Here is a 12,711-nt window from a genome sequence, read left to right as displayed (position 1 = left end):
CGGCCGGCGCGGGCCCCGGGGGCGCGGAGCGGGGACCCCTGTAAGAGAAAGGGCTCGGCGCGGCCCGACCCGGCGGTCAGCGGCGCGGGGAAGGCCGACGCCGACGCCGTTTGCTCCCCGCCCGCCCCGTGAGGCGCGACAGGAGCGGCCGTGGCTGCGCGTGCCTCCCGCGGCGGCAAGGCCGGGCCTGGTGCCTGGCGCAGGACCGCGGCGGCGGCGGCGGCGGCGGGGGCGGGGGCGGCGGGGGCGGCGGCTACTCCCCCGAAACCTGAGCGGCTCCGCAGCCCCCGCGCGCCCGGCCGGGCCCGGCCTGCTGGCGGCGGCCGTGGCGGTGGCGGTGGCGGTGGCGGGGCGAGCCGGTGCGAGCCGGTGTCGCCGCCCGGAGCCGCGCCAGGGGCCTGAGCCCGAGCGGCCGCGACGGACCCGCCTTTTAATCGCCTTTATGCTGCGGCTGCTGGGACTGCGGGGACTCCCTGACCTCTGGGCGGGGCGGAGTCGGAGGGGAGCTCGGTGCGCCCCGCTACCGGACAGAGAAGGAAAGAAAACTGAGGAAGAAAAGGAATAAATTCCTGATTTCCCTGTCTGTACTGTACAGAATAGCAAAGAACGCCTCCGCTTCGGGGACCCTAAAAGGGCCAGTTAAGCGATCCCCTTTGAGTTGATGTGATTTTAATGCGGGATTTTCGACATTAGCTCAAATCGAGGGAATCCGAAGTAAGCACCTCAGGACGCACACTTTCTAAAGCTCTTTTACCGAAGATTAGTCTCTCTAGTTTCAAAAGTTGAGAGATGGTACTTTTCGGACGCTTTCCTGAGAGCCGTCTTGTTCAAGCGTCTAACAATTTCGTCACTTTTGACGGATTCGCGGTGAAAACAATCACTGCTACGATTTCTGTTCTTTTCTACCCAAGGCACGTCTTTAATACCCTCGTGTGCGTGGCTGCGGCGTGTATCGGCCTTCCGCAAAGCGCAGACCCGTTAGCACCGCGCAATTCACGGGTTCGGACCCCCACGCGTCGGGTCGCGCCCGTGGGTCCGCCGCTGCCGAGGCGCTCGGCCCTCCCCGGGAGCCGGTCTCGGGGGCAGTAGGCTCTCCCGGAAGCCGGTGCTGCTCCAAGGGAGAATCGGGGCATTTGCAGGATTTGTAGGCGGGGGTTACAGACCGCCTCGCTGAGGGTCACTCATCGGGTATTCTGACCTCTCGGGGCCTCTACTGTCGCTACAAGACAAGGTGCCGGAGCTCAGCCGACCCTCCCTCCCGCGAAGGAAGCCGGCCGCAGTCCACGGGCACCACTTCGTAGCGCGTCTGTAAAAATAAAGACCTGCGGCACCTTTGGGGAGGGAGCGGGAGAGGGCCACAGGGACTGAGCCTGACTCCGGTGCCCTTGCCTTCCAGGCCCAGTGGTTCTCAGTACCCCAGCCCAGCTCATCGCTCCTGTGGTGGTGGCCAAGGGGACTCTCTCCATCACCACGACAGAAATCTACTTCGAGGTAGATGAGGATGATCCTGCCTTCAAGAAGATCGACACGAAAGTGAGTTAGAGTAATTCATATACAGTACTAGTGGCTTTTGTGGCAGGAAGTGGTTTTCAATTTTGCCTGGTTTTAAATGACAGCGGGGGAGGGGAGCACATTTCCATTTTTGTCATAGGAAATGAAATGAATGAAATGACACATGCCCTACCTTGCGGGGCCGAGGAAATATAGTAATGATTCTAAGTCCTGTGTTCCCAGAGCGTGCACATTTTAACAGTCTCTCCCTGAGTGCCTCTGTGTGCACTTGAGTAGATTTGGTAGGTAAGCCAATTGTTCCAAAGTCTCTGGAGTGCAGCATCCCAGGCTCCCTGGGAAGACTGGGAGGGGTCTTCTGAAATATCTTAAGATGACTTTCAGTTTCCAAAAGTGTACATTGCAATGTGAATTACCATTCATTGAAAAGTTGTAAGGAAACTGGGGTGGGGGCATTTTAAATATAAATTCGTCTCCGTTATGACATGCGTTTTCTCATCTCCTGAAGTAAGAATGAGTTTTACATGTGCATTCAAGAGTAAGAGAAACTGATCCTCTGAGAAGCATTGATTTAAAATGTATATAGGTAGTATATACTAGCAATCAGATGTTTTGTGTTCTTCTGTGGGTATAATGCCAGAAAAATACAAATTTGGACAATTCGAAATACACAAATATTTATATTTATTGTTTGTTTATGATATCTTACTGTGTAGATTCTTAAGATCTGGTATTAGGACAGCGCAACACCACCTCTGCACTTTCTTTCAAAATCGGTCTTGTTGTTGTTTTAACTTTTATGTCACTGTGCAGTTTGTAAACTTTTTTCCTGAGGTTAAGAATCCAGTGCCATGCTAGACGTTCAAGCATCAGTTTACAAAGATCTTTCTTTGCAGTATTGCTCAGAAGCAATTATTCGAAAACAGTCAAAGACAAATGCGCCCACAGATCCAGAACTTTATTATTTAGGTGTAATTTTTATATAAAGTATTATAAAACACTATTTGTAGAAGAAGAACTGAAATTCTAAAATCTATCCCCGCCTGAATTAACTATCTACCTTAAGGCCTATAGGTGATTAGCACTTTCAGCACTTGTTGACTATTAAAATGCTTGGAAGGACAGTCATAGGACTTCTTGCACTTCTTGCTCCCAAAGGATGCAGTGTTTAAAACGAATCTGAATGTAGTGTATTTGCTTTTTAAATAATTGAAAGTTTGTCTTGATGCTTTTATCATTAGCTTGCCCTGTGAAGTAAAAAGAAATTTCGGATTTCTGATGAACTTACTCAGCTGAGGGAACACTTACTGCATTAAATAAGATTTGACATAGAATGGTCAGAAATAATCTTTATTTGATCAGCATAGTTACACAAACTTTGAAACTTCCACTATGACTGTAAGTTCACTTTCTCTCAGTCTTTACCTTCATGACATATTTTTGCCTTATGTTATCAGAAATGCTACAGAACTACTAATCCAGCAGAGTAAGCTTTCAAGGGTAGATTTAAATGTGTCTGTTGTCAAAAGAAAGAGTCTCATAAGTAGACCATTATCTTCTGTAGCTGTACAAAGAGTTTTCTGCAGTATGGTGGGGTTTTGTTTTTAATAATTTCATTAGCACACTCCTCAAAATGTTTAAAATACTCAAGTGGGTTCGGAGCATTCCATCTTTTGATAGGAAAACAATTTAAAGTGAGACACGACAACTTATATTTTACTTCATTTATTAGCTTCTAATTAAATAAAAACCAGCAACAGAAATTAAAATCTAAATCACAAAAGTAGTTATCCAGTGTATTTCAAGTGCATTTTTCAAATATATAATTCAGGTATTCAAGCGTTATTATATAAGCTGAATTCAGATTTCTTTGAATATATTTAAATAACATTTCAAGTATATTTATGGAATGTTAGAAATAGAACAAGCATTATATTCGAAACAAAATGTAAACTTTTTAAAGTTCAGACACTTTCAAAGACAGGTAAAAGTACCAGGAGGAAAGCTACCTTTAAATGGTATATCTTTGTTAGTGGAAAACGTCTGGAAGTATCCAAAAAACGGCAATTTAACTTCTGTTCACCAAATCACAAAACACCAACATCCACACTTTCAAAGACAATGTGAGATCACAATATTTGTTACAGATCAAAATATACATTACACATTCCTTCAGATGGTATATCCAAATCGTGTTTACTCACAGACAGATGCACCTAAATCACCAGGATTGCTATAATCCATTGATACTCAGGCAGAGTGTTCGCTGTGGTCTTGCATTACAGCCGGGTTGTTTTCCGGATATTACGGTGTACTTTTCAAGGGAGATGTGAAATCCGTCGCAAAGAAGTCTTGTAATACTTGTGGGTTTGGGGTGGTTTTTTGTTTTGTTTTTTTTTTTTTTTCTCCATCCTCTTTCCCTACTTCTTTCTCTCCCCCCTTGGAGGGGTGGGTGAGATGATGCCTAAACATTGTACTGTTACTCCTTTTTAAGGAAGACGTTGTTTGCACTGACAAGTGGAATAGTAGATAGGAATCCAACAGGAAGTGTACACTGAATTAGGTCTTTGAGAGGAGTGATCACATTTCGGCTTTTGATTAAATCATCCTCTAAAGTTTTTCCAAACTTTTCGGGTTGGTCAGGATCTCTCTTGCCAGTCGCCACGTTTGTTTGGCAGCATTCTCCAGAGCCGAATGAGGTTTGCCTTGAAACAGATCTAGGTTCGGTAGGAAGTAGTGAGGACACCGCCGGCACTGCAGGCAGGAGATAAGTTGCAGCAAAATCCCGTTAAGCCGATCACCCAGGCAAGACTCGTCCCAGTCCGACTCCCGGGGGTGCTTTTCACACTCGTAGGAAACCAGAGTCTTCATGTGGTAATTGTTCAGGGGCTGGCCTGGCAGTTCAAGGTGGCGATCCCTTAAGGTTTTGAGGATGGAGAGGCATTTCTTCCGGCAGCCCCCCATCTGCAGTCTGTTCTCTGCCTCGGCGAACTGCAGCACCCAGGCGTCGCTCTCGGCCGAGCTCTGTTTGCCGGCTAGGGAGTGGCACTCCTTGGACAAGAGATTGAACCCTTCTGCCTTGACCTCTGCCACCCGGTTGGGTCCCGGCCAGGGGATGTGGGGGAGAGGCCAGTGGGCAGCACTCCTCGGCCAGATCCCCGTACATTTAAAAGCCGGGGTGATCTGCACCACGTACCTATCTCGGATTCGCAGTTTCACTTCGCTGGTGTCCGCCACCATCTTTACCACATCCCTGTAGCTACATTTGTCTACGGCTTGAGCCACCAGCGTCTGAAACCTGGACCGGATTTTGCGCGCCGAGAGGTAGCCGGAGGCGGTAATGAATTCCACCCAGAGGGACATGCTCCTCTTGCGCCCGTCGCTCAGCTTCAGCACGGCACAGCCGGGCAGCGAGCCGTCGTCCACAAAGTTGAACACCCCCATTTGGTTCAGGTAAAGCACCACCTCAAATTCGGTGGGGGAGATGACCTCGAGGCCCTCGTAGCGATTGTCCATCTCGTTGAGGGAGCTGATGAACCGGGGCTCCTGCACTTCCACTTCTTTAAGCACGTCGGAAACTACTTTGCAGACTTCCCGGATAGTTTTCGCAATGGCAGCTTTCCTGGCTTGGCATTTTTCATTGTAGTATTTATTCAGATGGTACACCAGCTTGGCCTGGGCCGCGATCATGTTGGGGCAGAGATCCGGATTGTACACCGGAGTCTCGCAGTAAGCTGTGGGATCCAATGCGGCTGCTAGAGCTGGAGCCAACTTCGGTGGAGAAACGGGCCGCCGCGCTCAGAGATGTAGGGAAAGGCTCTCCGACGTGTGGCAGCGCTGGGCTCCCAGCCGCCGCGCTCCCCTTCCTTGTATCTTTGAGCCCAGACGGTCTTAAAGTGAAAGATCGGCCTCCCCCCTCTCTCGCTCTTTCTTCCTCTTTTAAAGAATCCTTGTGTGAGAGAAACGCTGGGAGAGATCACCTTCTCAGTAATGAAAACAAAAGTTGCGCTGAGACCCAGCAGAGCTCTTCCAGTAGTCAAAATAATCAACCCTTTCCGTATTTATTTACGCTTTCCCGTAATCATTGTGTATGCTGGACTGTTAATCAGATGGAGGAAAAGTGTGCTGAGTGTGTCGGGGGTGAGTGTGCGTGTGTATATGTCAGAAGCTGCTGCTGTTGGTTTGTCTAAGAGCCCAGATGCACTCGTGTGGAAATTATAAAGGCAGGGCCAGGCAGGCTGGCGGCCAATCGCCACTGGGCTCGTCACGACAGCCTCCTTCAGCTCCAGCCCGGCTAATTAATCCCCCCTCGTGGATGTAGGCACACAAACTAAAGGTAGGAGGCTGCTGCCGGCAGAAAACCACCCAGGCCACCTAGACAGTTTTGGAAATCAAGAGGAATCTCTCAGCTTTGGTATTAATTGAAGCATATTGACGTTTTGAAAAGACTTGGCAAAGCGGTTCTCTTCTGTGTTGAAAACCCTGCTTGTCTTTTGACCGCGGAAATGCAAATACAGGTGTATTAATGGTCATCCATCAATTAGTGAACTAGATGGGGTCTTCTAAGACAAAAGGCAGTAACTTGCGTTTAGAGGAAGATAATTAATGTCTGTTAATCCTTGAGGTCTTTTTAAACGCAGGTTGAAAGTTTGCTCTTTCATGTATCTGCAAGTTGGCTTTAGGTGGACCGGTGCCTGTGTAATTTGGGGGATGTTTGTATATGTTAGCGTGGGTTTGGATTTTTTTTTTCTTTTTTACATTACGCCGTGTTTTATCTCTTTTTCCTCCCCCTCATTTGCAGTTGTTGAAAGGAATCTGGAAATTATTGCTTTGTTAGATGTTGTCTACTCCAGTTTAAGTTAGGATGTTTAAAAAATGTTTAGTGTTACTCCCCCCTCTCCCCAACTGCAGCCCTCTTTGTACTTTGATAGTATTGCCCAACATAATCAGGACAGTAAGTTTTGTACCCATTGTAGAAATATTTTAAAAATAACTTATCTTTGTGATGGAGAGATGATTACAATATGAGTTCATAGTGAGCTGTATTTTCATATGTGAAATCAAGGCAAGATCCTAGAGATGAGACCTACTGGCAGATAACTGTTCTGAAAATGTTCAGGTTTAGGGTTTCTGGCTTGCTTATTGATGTATGATTAAGGATATACCTCTTTCTCAAGTATCCTTAGTGGTGACCTGACAGTAGACTTTCAATCGTATATGATTTCATGTGATTTGGTTGAGGGAAAAATCAGGTAAGATTTTGAAAGAAAACTAATTTGCAGTCATCCAGGCTTTTTAAATTTAAGTATCATTTTGGAAGACTTTGAAAGAAATCAACATTTCTACATTTTGGAACCTTGAAACGGGAGGGGGAAATGGATTTCCATAGAACATGTTTTTGGTTTGGGTTTCCCGCCGCCCCCCCCCGCCCCCCCCCCCCGCCCCGTGATACCAATTGTGTCCTTAATGCACAGGAAAGGAAATAAATACCATTTAGGGATTACGTAGTGGTTTTAAAACCTAGGCAGATTTTTCTTGCCTACCTTAAATTTAGATGCCATGTCTTTAAAATTAAGAGTATTTCCAGCAAAATTTTGTAACTCCTACTAACAGGGTCTGTAGGCATTTTCTTTCGGAGCCACTTTCAACAAGATCTTGTTCAGGGCTCCCACATTTTTTTCTCCAGCTTTCGATTAATTAATTAATTAATTTTGCACAGGTACGAGCATCCCAGAGCCACATATTATTTACTTTCTCCTTATCCAAGAGTGATGGATTCTGATTTAGCTTAAAATAGTACATTAGATTTGGGGCTCAGGGCATCACCTCCTCTATTCCCCAGGAGCCTTCCATTCCCCTAGGAGCAGGGACTGGGAACACCCGAACAAACCCCTCCCCGTTTTGCAGGCTTCGCGGGTGAACGCACTGCTACCTTTTGGCAGCTGGAAGAGGAAGAAGAGGCAAATCCGAGGCGGAGAGCCCGCGCGGCCCAGAAGGCGAAGACGTGCGGGCCCCTGGGGAAAAGCCCTCTCCGGCCCGCACCCGGCGCCCGCCCGCTCTCCCTCGCGCCGCCGCTGCGCGCTCCCGGGCCAGCTTCTTACCCCTCTCCGGCCCCGGGGGGGGGGGGGGGGAGGTGCTGGTGGTTGGCTGGTTTTCCCCCCCGTTGTGTGCGCGTTACTCCCTACCGTCCTCGGGGTCCTCGGGGTCCTCGGGGTCCCCCCTGTGCTGCAGGCCCCGGCCCCCGCCCGCCGGCTTCCCGCTCCGCGGCCGCCCGCCCTGCGCCCGGCGCGCCCTCCCTCGGCGTCGGAGCAGAGAGGCTCCGCCAGGCCCTCGGCCGCTGGGGCCCCTGCGGGAAGCCCGGGGCGCGGAGGCCGGGACGCGCGCGAGGGGCGCGGGCGGGCCTCGCCGGGGCTGCGCGCAGGTGGCGCGTCGTCGGGGCTCGCTGTGCGGCTTAATTGGGTTAAGGCGAAGCTAAACACCGGAGCACTCTGTGCAAGCTAATTGGTGTAACCAGGGCCTTTTCACTGACGATTTGCACTTTGAAGAAGAAAAATGGATGGTGAGAAAAGGGCCAAGAAACTCGTGAGTCCTAGAACGTTCCAGGGAAGTGAAGTCCTTCTGTTTCAGGGACACCGGCCCCGCGCTCTGCGGCCGCCTCCGCCGGCGCCCTCGGCGCTGGGAGCTGACAGTGATTTACATAACACAGGATTCCCCGCCCGCTGGACCACGAGGTGACCCGGCGCCCCGGAATACTACCCGAGTGCAAGTGCTCCTTGGTGCTGCAACACAGTGATTTTCTATTACACTGAACACGTGAAATGAATTGCCTTCTGTAGCCGAATCCTTTCGGTGATCTTGGACACCTCTCATTGCGGAAGGGAAGGTTAAACTATTGGAGGACGGTGTTTTTCCGTCCCTTAATTTTTTTTTTTAATTGAAATGACCTATGGAGAGGAATTTAATATATATAGTGTATTTTTATGTAATTCGGCCGTTTTTCATCTGGGCTCCGGAGATAGTTTTGTGATAGTTTCAAATTTCCTTTGAAACATCATTTGACCTATTGAACTGGTTATTTCACAGGATGATGTACTACCTGGAGATAGCTTAACATCAATTTATTTACTTAATTGGGAAGTTATAAAACAACTCCAATGATTCCAGTCTTACTTGTATTATTTTCTTACTATAAATATCATCTTGGTACTTGGATAAAAGCTTGTGTGTGTCCCATGCTTTAGGATATAAATGCTTAATTGTTTTCAGTGGTATGCTGTGCAGGCATCTTTGACATGAGCTAATAATAGAATGATAATTGAAGAAAACTGACCTAATCGAAGAAAAAAGCCAAGAATCTCATGATTTAATGATAGTTTGAGCTGCTTACATTTGAATGATATTTGAGATTTTAAGGTCCAACTAACTTGACTTTTTCATTTCATTTACTTAGGTTACTAGGCAACGTTGATTTTAAAATGCACCATTTAGGAAAAGAATCCCAAAAAGTCACAAACACACCATTATCATAAATGTAGTAGCATTAATGAATATAATACTATTAAATGTTGTGATCCTTAACATTTCAAAACATTCAAAATAATAATGGCAAAATAATTTTTTCCTCAAGTACTGTTGCCCAAGTAACTTATTCCCCCTCTTCTGTAAACCTACTTAATTTACATGGGATACACAATGTAATGCATAAATAGTCACCTTATTAGGTTTAAAGAAAAACTATTATGTTGAGAAGTGTAGCAATGCAAGGTTTCTGTGTTTTTTTTTAAAAAAAACTAGTTTAAATTTGAATTACATGTTCATAAATTTAAGCCATTTCCTCTGGAAAAATGTATCTGTTAGGGAATATGCATATACATGTTAAATGCTCACATAGATATTGTTTTGTGTTTTTTCATATTTGCTGGCTGCTCTTCTATTCACAAGTATTCATGAACTTAAAGTTTTATTTTTTTAATATGTGCTTATTACACTGGGGAGATAAAAAGAATATGAAGTTGAGTTTATTAAATTATTTATCCCTACTGCTGGAGTGGCTTTGAAGGCTCATTGTGCGCATCTGATTTCTGCCTCCCCCACTTCGTTTTGTAAATGCACCCAGGCTATTTCATCTGCTTCATTCTGCCAGACACAATATATTTCTTTTTTTACACTAGAGAAATTAAAGACAGATATTTGTGCAGGGTTTTCTTTATGTGTCACATTAAATAAAGTAAAATAGAGGGAGTTTTTCTGGTAATCTAATTTGATGGCATCTCTACCTTTCTTCCAGTTGTAACTCCTTGTATAAGAATACTTGAAACAAAATAGCTTGAGAGCTTCAAAAGTTTCAGTGATTTCTTAAAAACAATTATTTTATATTTTAATATCAGGTTTTTGACAAAAAAAAAGCAGAGAATTGAGGTCACTGTTGACACAGTTTAGGCCTTGTTTTGCTGTTTCAGCTGGAGCACCCTGATAATTGAAGTTCTTCAAAACATTATTTCCTTAATTCTTCACCTGAATGATCAGGGCTGCAGCCTCAGTTTTGCTCAACACCCCCCCCCCCCCATATAGGTCCTCTAGTCAACATTTGTTGTGGGGACTACTTCCCCCACCACCACCACAGTAAATTTGTTATTGTTGGAAAGAAAGTAACTTTGAGATTAAAGATGGAAGTTCGAAGAGTACTTTAAAAGAATTGTGACCACTGCCGGATTTGCAGATCTGTAGTGATTCTGGGTAATTCAGGCCAAAGCGTTGCTTTGGGGAGAAAAAGAAATCGAAAGCCTGGGTTATTTACATAATCGTCTCCATTTCCCCACTTCATTTGAATGTGTACATGGAGGTGTAAGATGTTTTAAATGTTGCATCTGTAAACTTAAGAATTTGAGGGGAAGGCTATCAACCAAAAAATTTTCTTATTCAAAATAGACTGTGATCTCTAACTCTTTACAGAAATTTAAGGATTTTAGGGTCATTTTTTTACCGAGTGTTAGGGAGAAAGTATTGATTCCAATATTCCAGTTCCTCACGGACCTGTCAGAAAGTCACTGTCATCTTTATGATGTAGAAAATTCAGATTCATTTTGTTAGATTTCAACCTCTCTTTTTCATTTGGATATTATAGAAATTTTTTGACAAGATAAATGGGCTCACGCGATTCTTTTCTTAATGAATATATGAAAACCAGGTATTCCTTAACCCCTAAATCACGCGGATTCACAGACATTTGTGTATGTGACCACAGCCTTAGTACTCTTGGCACATTACAGTTTTATTGCACTTAAAGAAAACAATGGACTCAGATGCAATTAGTGTCTTAATCTGTACATCTGTAGTGGGTCATCCAGGACTGCACAGTTCTCATTACTGTTCCATACTGTATGTGATTAAGCCACTGAAAATATTCAACATGACCTTGAGACTAGAGTATGGTATGTAGATAATCAACATTCAGCGATTGCATGTCTAATCTTTTCTATGTCTAATTTACAGTTCGGAAGCTTACTTTTTAATGAACAAAGCAATTCCTCTAAACGAAGTTTTTTGTTTTTTTTTTTTAAATGATCGGCAACTGGAGTAATAATTTAAGAGAATAATTACATTAAATGAAAAGCTATTACTTCTTATCATATATATTTTATGTAACAAAATAAATGCTTTATAGAAAAAGAAGGTAATTGGTTTATGAATAGGAATTTCCTTTATAGTTTTACATATAGATATAGAGATTATAAACGTCTGAGAATACACCATCTAAATAATGATTTCATTTCCACTTATGTAGGATTATTTCCACTATTCTAATCATATACATTTTAGTATACAAATGCATATTATTTCTAAAAAGCCTGATTTTCCATGATTTGTCAAAAATATCAAGTCAAAGTACTAATGAGTAGTTAATACTTTTTCATCTATGTGTTTTTTCAGTCTATCTACACATCTAGATCAAAAGCATGAAGAGCATCAAGAGTTTGCAAGACAGAACTCTTTCTAATAAAAATTGTGAAGCCAATGAAATAGAAAGTATAGCTTTATTTTATCTTTATGTGAAATCTATGTTTTTATTATTTAAGTCAGGTTTATTGATATGTATTTTGTGTACAGTACTATCTGTTCTATGTTTTTTTCCCCAAATGAATGTGCCATTCTCTGAATTTTAACAAATATATATATACAGTCATATAGCGTCTGGCACAGACATAGAACATTTCCATTGCCAGAAAAGTTTCCCCTTGCCCCGGTTTTACTTTTTAATCCATAAATTTTAAGATTCATTTATAAGCATTTGGATGTTTTATGTCAAGAAAATCTTTAGATGGTAAATCTTTATTCCTCTAGAATTTATTATTTCATCTTGCTTCTAATTTAAGACTAGTTTTAATCCAATAGCACTGATATAAAGGCAGAGTATGAAATGATATTTCAGATAGACAAGCAATAGGTTCACAATTTTTGTTTTACATAAAAGTTGTTTAAATGTAATATATGTCACCTTAATGCTTGGTAAAAGATTAACTTTTCAAAGGAACCACTAATGTTTATTACACTAGCATGAATGTGTGTATTAGACTTACGAATACAGTTTATATTTGCACATCAAAATACATATTAAGGAACTGGGATTCCTCATAGAAATTAGCAACATTTGAGGTATATTGATTATGTTACTAGTTTTATGTCACTGGAGAAATGAATCTCCTTTCAGTATTTAAATTACATTGTACTTTACGTGTTCAGTAAATTAATCCTCCCTTTGAGTGGTGCGGGACAAGGCCAAGGAGTTTATTAGAGCTAATATTAATTAACATATACACGTTCTTGGAGCATATGCTTCTAATCCTAATTTTATATAAATATACATTGTCATTTAAATTTAGATGATTATAAATACTCCAAACAAAGAGTGCTTCAATTGTAGGAGAGCAGACATATTCATTGACCATGGTGCTCTTTCAAGTATTTTGCCTTTTTACAACTTGGAATAATACAACTAGTCTTGTTTTTCTTTCCTCAAAATATAAAATTATTTAAATGCTTTCTATTTTATATTTTTATTTGGCAATTACAATAGAAATGTTAATGTTATGCATGCTTACAGGCCTATTAAGAAAGAAGTTATTGCTTTCTTAATAATCTTAAACCATTTTTATAAAGTATATTCTTTTTATGGTTTGCAAAATAGCTGTGCTTGTACACACA

General features: G+C 43.2%; 2 protein-coding genes across 12 annotated transcripts in view; one reads left to right on the top strand and one right to left on the bottom strand.

Moving 5' to 3' along the window:
* NBEA (neurobeachin) overlaps positions 1-12,711 on the top strand; it is a 668,634-nt gene that overhangs the window by 464,724 nt on the left and 191,199 nt on the right. For all 11 annotated transcript variants that reach the window (XM_077868099.1, XM_077868094.1, XM_077868093.1 and 8 more), the window contains one exon: positions 1,397-1,533. In XM_077868099.1, coding sequence (XP_077724225.1) covers positions 1,397-1,533 — 137 coding nt within the window. The remainder of the gene's footprint in view (positions 1-1,396; positions 1,534-12,711) is intronic.
* Positions 2,844-6,454, bottom strand: MAB21L1 (mab-21 like 1). Its single transcript, XM_077868104.1, has one exon. It carries the CDS (start codon positions 5,197-5,199, stop codon positions 4,120-4,122), a length of 1,080 nt encoding a protein of 359 aa, XP_077724230.1. The 5' UTR covers positions 5,200-6,454; the 3' UTR covers positions 2,844-4,119.

The sequence above is a fragment of the Canis aureus genome, chromosome 24 (genome assembly GCF_053574225.1).
Source record: "Canis aureus isolate CA01 chromosome 24, VMU_Caureus_v.1.0, whole genome shotgun sequence".
NCBI lineage: Eukaryota > Metazoa > Chordata > Mammalia > Carnivora > Canidae > Canis > Canis aureus.
The sequence above is the reverse complement of the archived record's forward strand: the minus strand, read 5'-3'. Positions and strand labels throughout refer to the sequence as shown.